This window comes from Crassostrea angulata, chromosome 7 (genome assembly GCF_025612915.1).
Source record: "Crassostrea angulata isolate pt1a10 chromosome 7, ASM2561291v2, whole genome shotgun sequence".
Classification (NCBI taxonomy): Eukaryota; Metazoa; Mollusca; class Bivalvia; order Ostreida; family Ostreidae; genus Magallana; species Magallana angulata.
Window position 1 is genome coordinate 33409409 of NC_069117.1, and position 17373 is coordinate 33426781.

Here is a 17373-nt window from a genome sequence, read left to right on the forward strand (position 1 = left end):
TCATATTTCTTCACATTTGCAATGTTTTTCATTCAAACCAAAACAAGATACATTCACCACATACACACACCTTTGCCAAAAATTAAATCAGCCATCTAGCAAAGTAAGCTTGAAAAAAATTCTTTAAAATTTTGATAACGAATTTTCAATAATTTAAAAAAAAAAAAAATTAAATAAATCACCTAGCAAAATAAGCTTGAAAAAAAAAATCTTAAAATTTCTAATCTTTTTCAATAATTAAAAAAAAATTCTGTGACAGCAAGAGAATTTCCTTCTCACCTCAATAACGACGTCTCCTTTTTGTATCCCTTCAAAGTCACATCCAGCGTGAGTGGTAACGCTGGCAACCGTTACCATGGTGAATGTAGAGGAGGTACTTACAGCCGCATTCTTCACAGGGGTAAAGGCACTTCCTGGGCCCCCAATGGTGGCACACTTACCCTGAGGGGTGGAGATAGCTATAGCGTCTCTTTTGTCTAGTTTAATGTTCGAGAGCACAATGGAGCAGTCGGAAAACGTAATGAAATCAGAGGCAGGGAGATTATCACAGAGTTTTAGGTACAAAGGGTGCAGGTCATAACTTTGGAGTAATTGGAACAAACTAGGAACCTTTGCTCCCACATTCTGTGGAACAAAAACAGTGTCTGATTGATTGTTTCTAGGGAAGAGGGGTCCCTGACTCTGGAATTCCTGCTTGATGCACTCTTGGCAGCCATTATGGTACTCCTCATAAACGTTTGAAATGTCGGACGGGATTGCTTCCACTGAATCATAGTTCATACCTAGCCTGATTTCCCTTCCCTGTACATTGACATAATCATGGTTAAATACTTTTGGAGTTAACTTATTCTGCACGTTGTAATTGACTGACGCAGGCACAGCCATTGAGGTAGACACATAGGTATTATTATTGTTATTCAGTCCTGAGCTTTCCGAGGAATATTTCACCTCTGAATTATTGCCCTGTGTTTGATTCACTGGTCCGGCTTGGCAAGACATAGTATATTTTGATTTCAGTGTGTGGGTATCACAGTCCAGAGCCGCACTGTTTCCTGTAAAGTTGACAGGTTGTGGACTGGAGAATTGTTTGACAGCGGAGGAGGAAGAACCACCAAGTACCTTTTGATTGTAAGGGTTGGACGATCGGGGGAGAGTATTACTGTATGATAGCCCTTTAGAGGTAGGAGTGGAGTGGGAGGGGTAGTTCTCAGGGGAGAAGTTCTCCATCAAATCTTTTCTGGCCGGGCTGTCTGAGGAGATGGTTTTCACCAGGTACTGATGCTCTGCGCTCTTTGGTACAGGATGTCCAGCAGACATTGGCATCGTAGGCGGATGCTGCTGAGAATTGTCCAGCACTTGCTGAGTTGAAGACACAGTGTTGTCTTGTATCCTGATGCCAGAAGTTTGGGCCGACAACGGTCTCATTTTTGGAGCTTTCTCATTCAAATTTGCATCTTTAGGAGCATTTTGTTTCAAATTTTGAGTGTTCAATTCGTTTTGAAGCGAAAGAGAATACCTTCCTCCTTTTTCACTCTGCATATTTGATGCTGAATTCCTTCGCATCACATCATGAGATTTGTCTGAATGAACATTGTTTGGGTAGAACACTTGTCGTTCAGCAGTCGGAGATTTGACCTGGGCAGTGAATGACCTATTCATCTGAGGTTGAGAATGATGATTTTGTACCACTGCACTAGTAGGTTGCATGGATGGTGGATTGCTACTTGGGTACATATTGTTTCTAGAAATAGGTTGTTGTTTTGGGGATCTTTGATGTCCGTTGAAGAAACTTCTATCCATTTCTTGCTTTGGAACACCTCCTTGTCCATAGCCATTTAATTTGTTAGAGGAGTAGAGGTTGTGGGCTGAAATCTGTAAGCTTCTGGTGTAAGAGGAAATATCACTTTCCGCATCTGTAGTGAGATATCCAGAGTCCACTGTACTGCTTAGTGACATCAGTGTAGCTTGTCCAGAGTCACATGACCTCAGTGTCGTCTGCCCAGAATCACATGATCTCACACTGGAAGGTAGAGAAGAATGCACATTCCCATTGAATGGTATTCCACTGGCATTTATCATTTGGCAGTCTTGAGTGGTAATGTCTGTGAAGTGATTGTGTCTAAGAGTTTTGGATGAATGTCCATTGAAAAGCTCTGACACTTCTTTATCAGATGGTGTGTCTGTTTGGGAGTCAGTTTGTGACACACTTTCAGATTCTGGAGAAAGGAGAGATTGCCTGGATACAGAACTGCAGCTATTGCTGCTGTGTAAAGATACTCGCATCTTTACCATCTCAGAGAATTTTTTCTTCTTGTCACCCACTTCCTCGGAACCTTTTGGCACAACCGGCAGTGTCCGTCTAGGTCTGTTTGGTGTTTTCACGGAACTCCTCGTCGATTGGCTGCTTTTATCAGAAGAATTGTCTTCCTCCCTCTCTGTTTTTGCCATGTTTATTCCATGTTTGTCAGGCAACAGGTCAGCCTTCAATGCACGTTGTACATTATTCAGAGAATTATGAGAGCTCTCTTTCATCAGTTGTGAATGACTATTGGATTTGTAGATGATTGGCTGTGTGGAAGTCCCATTGATTTCCGGGGTGGATGACGTTACATCGCTCTCATCCCCCACCTGAATGATATTTTGTATCTGACTCTCTATGCTCTGTTTGCTTTTACTGCCCTTGGGACTCTTCCCTTGACTTCTAACATCAGTCTTCCTTTTAGCATAACCGGTTCTTTTCTGAAGACTTTTCTGACCAGCTAAAGACAAGTTCTGAATGCTCTCGGCCTTCCTCTGACCCACAATGGACAAGGTCAGACCGGTGGACAGGTCACCCAGACTGTGAGAGCGGGGCACTGTCTCTTGGTCCTTGGATTCGTCCAGCTCTGATGTCAGAGTAGTATTGGCCTGGGTACTACTACTCTCAGAGTAAAATTCATCACTTTTGATGGTACAGTCGTCATCCTCTGGCTGTATGGTCACCAGTTTTTTAGGAGACTGGAAGTAGATATCACTATGGCTTTGGTACCGCCTTCCATCTTTGCGAAGATGTTGATAACCATTCTGCTCCTCCCTCTGTTGTGATCGTCTCAAGAAACTGCCATGGTCCTTACGATCCAGGGATTTATACCCACTAGACACAGATAGGTCTGAGGCCGAATCATCCATCCTCTTCCACCGATTAACATTGTTGGTTGGATGACTCAAAAATCCTCCATCGTCCGATAAATTGCTTGGCGGTGACAAATCTCGAACAGGAGCTAAGCGATAATCGGATGATGGCTTTCTCCTCATCTGCATGAAACAAAATAGGAGCAATATTTACTAATTAAACACCAAATTTGTGTCATTATTTTCAGATTTTATCTGTTTTTGCAATTAAAATTACCTTTGATTTGAATTTTGAGCGGAAGTCCTCTTCATCCGTTTTGTGATAGATACCAGAATTCGACGGTGATGTTAGGTTTGACCAGCTCTGAGACTTTAGCATCTGTACAAAATTAAGGTGATCTAATTATTCAGCAGATATTATGCAGAAATCTCTTAAGCATTGGTTAGTCAGAATTTTATTTTATAATTTCAAAGGAATGAGTGATTTATACACAGAAAAAATGTTGGGAAGGGGGGCCCGGGGTCTGAGTTTCAGTTTTTATTTTCTTATTATTGACATCGATTTACAAACTCACTCATGTAATGACAGGACTGTCTCCTTAAACAAATAAGATCTGATCAATCAGGAAGATGAATCCCTTTTTAATTGACTGGAATTACATAAAATTTCTACCACAGGGAAGAAGTTAGGCCCCACAGAAATCCTTATCAGCTATAATACATGTATTTTATATATACCATTATGATAATATGTGAAATACATGTACTTGCTTCAATGTATTACTAAAATAATGCAGAAACTTAAAAGATGGCCATGTATTTTGAGGAGGAATTGGCGAGTTCAGTGTTTTTGGTAAATTCTTATCAGCTATAATACATGTATTTCTTACATACCATCGTATATGAAATACTGGCTTCATTGTATTACTAAAATATTGTAGAAACTTAAAAGATGGCCATGTATTTTGAGGAGGAATTGGCGAGTTGAGTGTTCTTGGTACCTGCTTGGCGGAGGACTTTGGTTTCTTTATCAGCATCAAGCACTGATCCTGACCATCCTCCAACTTCTGCAAAAGGTGAAGGTCATCCTTCAGAAATGAGTGCACTGGAGTAAGAAAAAAAAAACTTTGTACTTTTTCAAATATCAATTAACATTCAAAATGATAATTAGCACAAAGAGAACATCTTGAAATGGCAAGGATTTCATATCTGCAATGTCTATAAAGTTCGCAAAGCTGAGAAAATAGCTTGTACTTTAAAGTCTTGGATGTTCTATAGTATATGTAATATCAATCTTTCCATAAGTTTGCAAAAATAAGGATAAATATTCAATTCAAACCAAACATGGCAGAAAATCTTTGGCCTTTAACATAGCTAACAGAACAAATTACTCCTTTTTACTACACACTGATATAAAATATGTGAATCTTAATAAATGTAAAAAATGTCACCAAACACAAATTCAGTACATAAATAAAATCATACAATTGTCTTACAGTATATGAGATAGATAAAGCCTTAGAGATGAATAGAAGGAGGAAACAGCTAGAAAAAGATAAATACATTCTCCAGGACAAACACTTTGATTTTAAACTTTAAAAGGAAGTCTTCCTTATTTGATCATTAATCACAATAATTAATTTGGGAAATACATGTACATAATCAAAAGATTACGCATCGAGAATGCATAACTTATGCAAACTGCACGAATCTAAAAATTAGGCCTAATTTTTTTTAATCATATATATACACAAGAGATAAAATATTACAGCTTTGGGTATACATGTAAAAATAAAAAATGTATCAATATTAAATTAATGACCACCATATCATAACCAAGCTAAACTTAAAAAAAAAATTGACAAATTAATTCATTAATTTCTCAGGTTAGTTAATTTTTTTTATGCACTCACAGTGTTCTTGAATCCTCTGAAAATTTTGTTTCAACTCCAGAGCAGTTTTTGCAAAATCCAACTCAACACTTCTTGTGAACACCATGTTCAACCTTCAAGCTATACACTCAATATATAGCATATACCTTCCCTCCGATAGTCTGCAGGGTCTTTTAAACCTTTAATCTTGAATCGGGCACATGTACTTTTTCAGACCATGTATTTTTAAAAAAACTGATTGATAAATGACATGGTGATCCCAGTACATAATTACCCGTGTGTACCGGTATATTTCATACATCTTTTTTGAACTATTAGCCTATTGCATTTGCATAATCCACTGGTCAAGGAGAGGCTTAAGAGTGGACCATGTCAACATCAATGATTAAGCTGAAAATAAAGGCACTTGAGGCCCTCTTATGCTGAATTATGCCCTAATTCTGTTGATAATTAGAACTCTGCTATTGAGGATTGATGAGTTAACCAAAACGTCAGTGGGCTTTATGCAAGAATTGACGTTCACAGGTGTAAGAGGATTTTTAAAACCATGTAAGGACATAAACTTGCAAATAATGCTGGTAGACCTAATGTGATCAAAAGTCAAAGGAGTAAACGCCACAAAAGTAGTTTTGTTTAGTTGATTGCATCAAATAATTTAATGGGCACTGACCATTGTATGCTTTTACGTACATACTTTTGAAAGGTGCGGTACATTGCATGTTTTTTTGTTAAGATCCCGACACAAAACCCTAAGATTTCGTATTTTTTCTTATACAATCTTGTAATGTTCACAATATGTTCAGTGAAAATATTTTGTACGGTATTATCTTTAATCTCATGGAAGCATTATATGGTTACAAATGTAAGTAAACATTTCATACCAAATAGTATAACTATGGACAAAAAACTGAAGATACAGCTGTCTTTTAAATTATATCCTTTTTAAATATTTATGTGATTGAATTTATAGTAAATATTTGCATATTTTACAGTGACTTATTAGTAACATGTCTGCATAACTTTATCACCACACAAACTATCATCTAAAAAAGAGACCACTGATTGGCATATTTTGTGACTAATTAATTAGTTTTAATTCTTTTTCCTTTTTCAAAAATCTTCTCAATGGCATAAATATACTTTATATATATACTTTGTTAATTTAAGCAATAACTCAAAAGTTTTACTTATTAAAAATATGATCCACATTAACAGTATAGCTGAATCAATCAATCAAATAAATAATTAAGCTAACTTTTCATACATTGAAATTAACAAACATGCATTCAGTTTTTATCTTCATAAAAGCATTCAAATAAATCTAAAAGTTCAATTGATTTTTAAGTCATGTATGAAAAACAACCAATTTGAATTTCATCATTGTAACTCTATATACTGTTTCTATATAAAAAAAAAAAAAAAGGCATCCTTATTTAGATAGAAATAAAATTAAAAAAAAATATCTTAAATGTCAAAGAGAATTTGCAAATTAATGAATACTAGAATAAAAGTTTGTAAAAATCTTCAAAATAATCAACTTTCACTGAAATCATACAGCTTAATTATGGCTATAAATGTGAATGAAATAGAAATGTATACATTAATTTTAACTTACTCAATTCTTCTTGAATGCTCAATATATTCTTTTTCAGATCAAACAATGTTTTCCAGCACTGTAATTCCATGCTTTTCATTAAAAGAGAACTTGATTTTCACTGGAGGAGATCTCTTAACCATACAGTTATAATCACATATCCAACTCCCCCAGTTTATCCAATGGCTAAGATTCCCGCTTATTTGTGTATCTAGCAAATATCCTCGAGTGCCTCATTAAAGTTCTGTTATTGCTCTCAAGCATCAAATTGTTTTAAATCTTGGAAAAAAAATCTAAACACACTATCCTTGAAGAACCCTTTTAAATTTCAAAACTTTTAACCGATGATGGAACAGCCACGGCACCACCTACAGGTACACCCAAACTGTTTACTGCGCTTCTTTTTCTGGGAATAAGTTGCCGTAGCTGATCAAACAGAATTATAAAGGATTTCTTCTGATATATACACATATATATCAATATAAAGTGGAGAATTCCTAACTAAGGCAACCAGCGGAATGCCACTTGAACATCTTTTACAATAAAGTTAAATAATGTATCACATTTGCAGCACAGGTTTAGCACAACCATTTATTATCTCCGAAATCAATCAAAGAAGTCTTTTGTATTTTCCATCAGATATTAAAAGGAACTTTAAGCCAAAGGACTTTACATACTATCCAAAGACAAAGCTCGGCCGACCTGGGCTACAGTTCCGTCCAATCAATCACTCGGGTTTCTGATCTGATTTCATTTTTAAAGAATCGTAAACTGATAATAAAACAAATTTATGTATTTATACACCAAACAAAACCAATAATATGCAAGTAGAAATTAAATACGCAAAAAAATGTGGCCTGAATTTTTTTTTTTCAAATTGTTTGTCCCTGTACGTGAAGTACTATCAAATCTTATTTTCCAGGGGGGGTTGACATGAAGATTGCAGACTCTTATATTTTCCCTCCCCATGTGTTCTGTTTGGGGAAAATAGACACTAAAGAAACACTTTAGACTTAATTCTTTGATTGGCATCCACGCAGAGAACATAGAATTTCAGTTCAAACAGCCCAGCTAGTCGACGAGCAGAGAGCCTGTTTGATTTGACAGGTCTAGAACAAATAGAAAGTTTGTTTTCATTTAGTAAAAAGAAATTTGTAGTATAACAACCTAATTTAAAGTGTCATTTTGGATTGTTGGCAAACAATGCATTGTCTAAGAGAACAAATGATAAATCTTGTCCACCCTTCAGTTCTGACAGCTCTTTAGAGTATTGCTGGTGTATATATACACCTTGTATGGGGGGTAATGCAATGCATATGGCAAGGACATATGATATGCATCTTGCGCATGCATGGGTATATCATAATGGTCAGGATGTCAAAAAATACCAGGGAGTTAAGAGATATTTAATGAAAATGATGCACCTTCAAGATATCATATTCTCATAATGTTGCAATTAAACATCAGATTTTGATTTTCTTTAGGTAATTATTACCGTACCTCTAGAATGCCAACTACACCTACTTCAAATCTATTAGATAATGTGCCTTGCATTAACTTATAGCCATATAGGGTATATCAATTTTTTTAAGGGGGGGGGGGATATTTAAGTTAGTGAACAACACATACGAAAATGAAGATTTTTTTTGTAAAGATCTAGAAAGGAAGATTGAGAAAATACAGTAATGTATATCATCCACAAAATTCTCCAAACTACAAAAAGATTTTAAGTATATATTCCTTTACCCTTCATTTCATACATTATTTGCATTGTCAGAGACTTGTAAACTAAGTGTAAGACTGTTAACCATTAAGATTCTTTAAATCCTAATTTACTCTAAATAATTACTTGCAATTATAAAATTGTCTATAACACAGTACCATTATCAACACCAGAATACAAAGAACAGTCCATGTGTGAGCGGACTCCTGTGTAGGGTTTAATTGAGGTAGATGTACCTTAAAATCCCTTGGTACACCTTGGTACACTTGCCGAAAATATTTACCACTTTGAGTTAAGAGATCTATAATTGTTATTGAAAAGCAGCCAGTCGTTATTTTTTTGCTAAATGATAAGCAAAGCTAAACTTGGGGTTCATTCTGACTAATTCTTGTGACCGAGCCTTTTTCAGTGTATAAAGGTAACAAGAGTTACGTACAAGAAAAAACGAAGAACTAGTTGTGGCAGGAAACTAACCTCGTGAAATTTTCTCTCACACAAATAAATTTTGATTTATAATATTGTTGTCATATATTATTTCAGCCATGCAGAGTCATCTCTCATATCAGTGGGGAGTTCTGCCTTAAGATCAAACATAATAAATGGTCTTAATTAAAATATGATTTTTTTAGCAGTCACAAATGGAATTTCAAAATTTTCAGACCCCACCATTTACAATACACCTTCCTTAAATTTAGCACTGTTATAGGTGCACCCTGGCCTTAGCTGCCAATAAAAACGATGATCCTGATATCTTTACGTAGGATGCATACAAAAACAGTTATTCAAGAAGTCATATAGCTCAATTGTTTCAACATCTGTGTTAAAGATTGATATATTACAAATTTGGAAAACAATACTTAAATAGATATGCCAAGTAATGGTGTGGTATTACTCAAACTAATGTGTCAGAATTTTGGTCGTAAGATTTTTGCGGGTAGATATACATGCCTTATCTGATGGCAGAAGGGCTGTGCCTTCCATTGTGCTCCATCTTTTATAACCATCTAGTGTTTCTTGGGGACAAAAGCTGGGTGCAGTAGGGTCACTCACAGAGAGAGATACCAGAACAATATGTCAAACAAAACTTTAATTTGTATTAAAAGATGACAATAATGACACGTGGATTTGAGTGATTAATGGATATTTCGTGTCACCGACGCATGCTTGTTTGGCCGCCATGATCTTCCACCATGTTTCCCGAGTGGAAGCTAATTTACGTTTAAATTTGTCTACTCTGGACAGCAGTACAAACAGACCTCATATGTTTCCTGAACCAAAATGTACACATCCTCAAACTTTGGTTTTATTTCTAGAGAAGGATAGTTGCTATTTTCTCTTACCATTGTTTGAATAAGAGTCCATTTGGGGGTCAGCATACTTAAGCCCAACCTACATGCATTACCATGGAAACTAGCTATATATGCTTGAAAAATTGGACTAAAAAACCAAAGAGGTTAATATGACAAGATTAATCCCTTTTTGGCATTGGTATATAACATAATATTACAGATATGTTAAGAGAGAGAGAGAGAGAGAGAGAGAGAGAGAGAGAGAGAGAGAGAGAGAGAGAGAGAGAGAGAGAAATGCAAAACGAGAGCAACCAATTAATCATTACTTGTACATGTACAAATAAAATCAAATCAAGTTTGACTTTTGGATTCGAAAATCCATATTTACCATGGCCAAAACTGGTGCCAAGAGCTAGTGCATGTTTGCTGGACTTTTTGTGCTTGACGTGGGTTGCTAAGATGGTGGACTTGATTTTCTGTACAGTGTCCTTAGAGGTCACAAAGACACTGCCACACTGCACCTGGAACAACCAGAAACAAAGGGTCGTTAAAAATCAAATTTACAATTATTGTTAATTATGAAATAAAATCTAGAATTATTATAGGCCTACAACAGTAAGAGCTGGTACACTTCTCTAAAAAAAGTAAATCAGTTATCCAATACATATGCTTAGCAAAAAAGACATGAAAAAGGTGATTAGCTATAAATATACCTAGTATATAGATAGCTGTAACACCTTTCTAAATATATTAACAGGTACTGATCGAGTAGCTTCGATGGCAAAGATTAAAGATTAACACTTTTTATTGTAACAAGCCAGTCTAAAATAAAAATATAAAAAAATGTCGGTAGGTAGGTCAAACGTTTTTTCCAAACACCTGTTCAGGTATATACACCCTGTGTGACTTTAAAGGTCATTATATATATCAACTGTATCGGTCATATTAGGGTATTGCCACAATCATATTTCTTGGCTCAAAAACACTGACCATGCACTTTTAGCTTTTAATACATATAATGCATTTATATGTACCAGTAATCATTACATGTATAGGGCATTATTAGTTATCGTATCCATTTCATCACTAAAGCTGAACTAATACATTTATAACACACTGCATGTATAAGTTTTGTGTCCTGCCTATAGAAAAACTTTTTCTAAAGGCAGGACATTTTTCTTTTTTTTACATCATACAAGAATTACTTTTTTAAATGTAATACATGTATGATGTACGTACAAAAAAAATACATATATTCCTTTTCAGAAAAGTTGTTCAATATTATACAGTATAGCTGATGGCTACAAACTGAAATCAACTGTCAACCTTTGTATTCATTTTTTTTTATGCAATCATGGTAATAGATACTTTGAACACCATTTGCCCCTTGCTACTCTTCTTTCCAATCTTAGGTAGCATCAAGGGGTTTGGTCCACTCTCCCCATCATACCTTAAGAAGTACATATATGTACAAGTATATTAAAAGTTGCAAAATGGAGCCTTCATTTGCAAAGATGCAACCTCCATTCATTAAATAATGTGGACCGTGGGGCCGGGCTGAGACTTTTGTGATGATGTGAAAATTCAAGTACAGGACATTTTAAAATTTCAGTATGCCTTTTTTCTCTTTACATGCAAGTTACACTTGCGCTGTAATCCATGCAATATAACCTAATTAGATGTAGAATGGTTCAGAGGACAGAGTTGCATCCTGACTGTGGAATCATTAGATTTTGTGGTGGCTCATTTTTCGTGGAATTCGTGGGTACCTCGATCTCATCCACAAATTAACATCCTCCACGAATATACCCGGTATATAAATTAGGGTTAAAAAGTCATATCTCTCTTTGTAGGTGTAATAGAATACACGAAATTACGTCCCCTTGAACCTGTAAAATTTTAGCAATCCACGAAAATTGGCCCCCACGAATTCTAACGATTCCACAGTAACCAATCCAGTCAGCTATCTTTCAAAGACTCATAGAAAATGTCAGTCCAGTGCAACGACAGCATCCAATATCTAAGTTTAATATTTCTACAACTTTTGTTTTAACAATATACTGGTACATGTAAGTATATACAGGAATGGAAATTAAAGCTTAGTTGAATTGGTCAAGGGTGATATGGGCAAAAATTATCCTGACCCTATAGTAGCTGCAGAAAAGAGGACTATAGTTAAACTTTTACAATAAAGTTAGGTATGTTGTTTTGTCAGATATTTTGTTGCAATAACTTTGATCATGGGGGATTCATAACAAGGAATGTCCCTCATAATATTTTTACTTTTTCATAAATAATACAGAATATAGTATTGCCTTTGAGTCACTTTGAGATATTCCCTTTTTGTTAATTAGGGAACATATATTATTTTGCAGATATGTTTTAAATTCACATTTCCATGAGCGGAATAAAAATTCTGTCTGAATTCAATTCATTCAGCAATAATATCCACTGTAAATTCACTGTAACCCCCCTTTCCTCCCAACCCCCCCAAAAATGAAAAATTAAATATCTATCAATTTAAAATGTACATTACTTTATTCAACTCCATTGTCCAATTTAGCAATGACGTTGGATGTTGATCTGTTTCCTTTAGTTCACGTGGCTATATAAATAGGTGACCACCCGGTACATATAAACAGCTAATCCCTACTAGTACTATTATATCCAGCATATGGTCAACATTCTACATTTATCAAACATCAAAAGGACTCCTTCCCTGTCATCTAGAGATAAGGGAGGTAATTCAATTAGACCGAACAAACAGGACACACAGAAACCAGTGATAGCGTTATTATGCCTAAAATCTGTCTACGGTATATCTTTACCAGTTTGTATTCATCACAAATTCAACAATTTATGTCTATAATAAAAACAAATTTATGGTATAATCATATATGGTCTAGCTAGCAATTACGGATTTCGAGAATTTTCATAAATTAAATTCATGATATGTAATGATATTAAATTAACATATATATTTAAAATTATTTTCATATTTCCATACATTCCAAGTGTATGAGTCATGAACAAAGCATGTTCTGTAATGATCATTATATAAATATCATGGTATTTATGTTAACTTTTATACATGCAAGTAATTCTAGACCTGAATCCAATATACTACTGAATTTTTCAATGCAATGAATTAAAGTGAAATTACTTGCTTGATTAAAGTATGTTATATTTTATACTCATGCAAAGATACTCGATTATATCTTAAACTGTGGTTTAAACACATTTTTATTCATTCAGTATAAATTTAATAAGGATTATCATATCCTCTCCTCTTATGATGACATTGGAATTACTTGAAAGCAGAAGAATTATCAGTAATTTGTATTTAAAAGGATGCCATTAGGGGAGTATGTTATTCTGTAATTCCAAAAGAAAAGGGTAAGCCCCCAAACCACCATCAGTACAATTCCTACACATCTTTGATATCAAATCATTTTTCATGGTAGAATGCATGAATTTGATACAACAAAGTCAAATCTATAATCGAAGTATTCCATAAGTCTTAGGAAGAAACTTACTGCAGCAGTATATATAGAGACACATTAATGACAAAAAAATGAACACAAAAAATTATGGTAATTTTAAAAAAATCATTTACCTTTTTCTCAGGCCCATTCGCGGACTATAAACTACATGTTACCAGTAGTTTATATTAATTCCCATGGCATATATCTTATAGGTATATCAACTGCAGAATTACACTGCCTTACACTACAAAGACAGGCGAGTAGACAATGTCCTTGCTACCACTATCAACAGGTGTTATCTGCAAGTGTTTGTACATGCATAATACATGGACAGCGCGGCCTGGGGGTATAGGACAGAAGACCAGAATACAATAACTGTCACTGACCCTCCAGCTCCATTTGTAAACAGCACTAGGTCATTAAGTCCGTATCATGGCAATTTTACGAGGGGAGCATGAAAAAAAATTAAATTCATTAGCCATTTGGACCTTGTTCTTGTGTCCCAGCTAGCTATCTAAAAGCTTATTGACTCAGAATCTTCTCCAGTGCTGGAAGCAAAATTCACGCCTGGAAAGTTGGGACATTTAATTTTCATCATCAGCTATGGTTAGAGCAATTAAGGCATGGAAAAGTTCACTCCCTTGAAAGAGATTTTTTTTTAAATCTATATACAACTGTTTGTCCCTCACTGAGCTTGCATGGTTTTAAATACCTTCAGTCAGAATTTAACGATTGATTTGTCTCTCTTCCTAAACCTTGGTGTTAGATCAATACACTAGCTACCTAGTTTTCTGTTCACTCTGGTGCTAAAATCAATTAATAATTGTTCTATAGTTCTACATATGACTATATTGCTGAACTGTCACAAAGCCTGCAGTGGATAATTAATTAGCAGCCTAAAATAATAATTAATTAGTGGACATGAATAGTACTCTCAAAGTTTTAGTCTGCCTGTGATAGCATTAATTACTGATAACTTAGGACTTGACACTCTGAAGAGCAAATGACAGAAGCTAATTTTCTATAACAGAGTGTTCATGCATACAGGTCAATCTCAGCAACTACAGTGCTTCATTTACATTGATTGTAGGTACCCTAGCAGCTCTAAACTTCTCTTTATTGACTAATTTACTTCAGAATATAGTTTAGGACAGCACAAATATGGAGATAAATCATGAGATACACATTTAATTTACAGTTAATGATATGAAATATGATATGAACAACATTTTGAATTTCAAAATGCTAGAGACATTGAAGTTTAGAAAATTTTGAGAAATGTAATGGGGAAAAAACCATTAAATCATCACATCTTAAAATTCTTAATTTTTTTCCTATATCTGCATAAGGTCACAAATACCTCAGTTAAATGCCACACTAAAGAGCCAACAGATAATAACAAAGAGGAGGAGGAAAGGTCTAAATTAAATTGTGAATATTTGTAAGTTTTAATTCATGTATTACCGTAATAAAACAGGAAGAGATAAGAGGCTAGGAGTTGCCATTATATACATGTATGCTCAGATGACATGCTGTTGAAGAATACATTGTTCTTATGGCTTAATGTAATGCATTACCCCCCTCCCCTTAAAATTGCTTATCATTCCATATACTTTATATCAATTTGTGATGAATAAGCATGATATTGAAATTAACAGCCATGCAGTTGATTAAATCTAACATGAAAAGCTCCCACACCTTTGTGCATAAAACATGGAGGTTCAAAAACTGCGTACTGTACAATCATAATTGAACAACTGCCTGTGAAGTAGCTGGCCATGAAACACCTGCTAATGTGTTTATCCAAGTTATACCTTTTCAGGTAACATATAAAATGTTATCAATTAACACCACATGTTTCACAAATGCCGGGGAAATATAAACCACTTTAAACATGCAGTTTTGGGCCCTCAGTGGTGTTAATGGGTCGAGCACGACAATTCATTTGGGTTTCAAATGGAATTCCATATAGTGAGCCACATTAAGATCTGTATCACTTGTATGAGTACATGCAGGCATTGATTTCAAAATGGCTATCCAATAATAAGGAGCTAGCTGTAAGTTGCGGTGGTAGGACTCCTGCTTGTACAAATTTAAGTCTGCAATATAAGGACTTAAGTCCTTCATTAGCATTATTTAGTAGTACTTGAAACATAAGCAGCATATTAATTTCAAACCCATATATCAATCTTTCCAAAGGAAATCAAATTCAGAGTAAGATATTTTAAAAGCATCTCAGCAATGGTTATACATGTATCAAGAAATCGAAAGTTTCTTGACACCAGCACATTGTTTAATTAATGTTTTGATGAGACAAAGATAAGAGTATGGCATATCTACAACTATTTTAGGTTGTGTAATTGATGTATTTTTTAAAGTATATATGTTGGTATTAAAAATATTTTATGAGGGGTTTGAGGACATGGTAATTGGGGACATGGGCTATGAATCAAGAAGTACTAGTAATCAAATCACATAAGAAATATTAATAAATAAATTACTATTCATGAAAGATGGTTCATCAAAATATTACGTGTATACTAATCAAGAAATGAATCACACCAGTAATCAATGATATTTTTACAGATTCTTTGTATTGTTGTATATTTCACTGAATAAAATGAATTGATATTTTGACTCTGTTTGTATGTTCAGAAAAATTAACAAGATAGCTAGGACAAAATATCATCTTTAAATGCCAATTCTCTTATTTACACTGGTCATTGAAATCGAAATATGCAAATCTCATCCCTTTTTTCCCTACTTGACCATATCATATGGACTTGAGGATCTCCTTTTTTTTTCTCAACCAATTCATATGTTTATAAAGCCACCACACATTTAACCAAGAGTCCAAATAATTCTATTAGCGAGCTAACATGAAGTGGACAATATTTCAATTCTTGTGTTGGTCAACCCATTAACAATTTAAAGTGACTTTGGAGGGTTCCCCAAGGAAAATGGAGAACAACAATATATTACCTCCTGGGCCGTCGCTAGCGTTGGATTGGCCGTGTAGGCAAACCAGACCATTACCCTGGTACGTACGTATTAGATAGGGTACAAACAGTTTGTCACAATGCCTTATACAAACAAATGCCGGTGTTTACACATTCAATTTGTTACATCTATGTCAGTTTGAAGTAATCCTTCTTTGACAGAGCCCAGAGTCCACACTCGGTATTAAAGGTGGGAACCGTTTTTGATCTCCCATAATGTACCTTCGGTCTTTTATGATCAGGAGTCTATTTTTCCGATATGAAACAATTCACATATTGTTTATCTCACTGACACAAAATAAGTTTTTTGGAATACGATCACAATTTAAAGTACATCATTACTTGTATGCAAAAAACCTATATATTTGAGACAGAATGGATCAAATTCCTTTTCACAATCACAATTTGGTATGGATTTGTAGTTTTATTATGCACTACATTTTCTTGTCATCAATAACACACAGGATGTCCCCTTCATTTCACACACTGTTAAATCAATGTACAGTCAATTAAGTCTCCACACTTTTAAACAAGTCACTTTTCTACTCCAAATTAATAGAAAGAATAGGAGCCATGCTGTTTGAATTCACACAGTTATATACCGGTATGTCTTAGGTTGACTTTCTGGTAACCTAAAATCTTGTCAATAATTAATGTTGAGAGACAATGTCCAGCTCTGATTAGCATGTCGGCCATTCAGGAGACAAGTTTATGTAGGGGAGCATTGATAGAGATCAATAAAAACAATTGAGTCACTTCATTTCCACAGGGCACTTCTTCATTCTTTCGATTAATGATATTCAATCAGATTGAATGAGCTGCACAAACACTTCTTTTTGCCAGTGCAATCCAAAACAGTGTCGACACTGACAGATCAAAATTCCTTCTCCGCAAAACAAAAGCAGCGAAAAAACATATTGACCAAAACAATTGCATAACACATGCAAACAGTGTAATTTTGGTAGCGCCGAAAATGCCAAAACTCGATAAAAACAGTGCATTAATTCCAGAAAGAAATATGAACACCATGTTGTGTCATCAAATTACTTTTCAATGTGGATTGCATCTCGTTGATAAACATTAACAATTCATGGACTCCCTATCGCGGGAGCTGTGGAAGATCACGCTTTAGGGAGTATTCCAGTATATACAGTTAATACACAATGCAAATTGTACCTTGGTATGTTAAATACAAAGGGAAAATGTTCCTACTGCAAAATGCAAATAGAGTTCAATTCTAGCAACTTCAGTGTATGGGGGCTGTCAGTTTTTGAATAAGT

The 17373-nt window shown here is 34.8% G+C and overlaps 1 protein-coding gene across 9 annotated transcripts in view; it reads right to left on the reverse strand.

The window, feature by feature from the left end:
- LOC128192936 (uncharacterized) overlaps positions 1 to 17373 on the reverse strand; it is a 38001-nt gene that overhangs the window by 1461 nt on the left and 19167 nt on the right. For 4 of the 9 annotated variants that reach the window (XM_052866029.1, XM_052866036.1, XM_052866034.1 and 1 more), the window contains exons 2-5: positions 9998 to 10130; positions 4113 to 4216; positions 3389 to 3490; positions 280 to 3294 (exon numbers count right to left, since the gene is read on the reverse strand). In XM_052866029.1, coding sequence (XP_052721989.1) covers positions 280 to 3294; positions 3389 to 3490; positions 4113 to 4216; positions 9998 to 10130 — 3354 coding nt within the window. Of the gene's footprint in view, positions 1 to 279; positions 3295 to 3388; positions 3491 to 4112; positions 4217 to 5024; positions 5230 to 6618; positions 7000 to 9997; positions 10131 to 12145; positions 12347 to 13225; positions 13477 to 16076; positions 17239 to 17373 lie in introns of those variants that run through there. The other 5 variants (XM_052866028.1, XM_052866035.1, XM_052866030.1 and 2 more) reach the window with 5 other exon arrangements.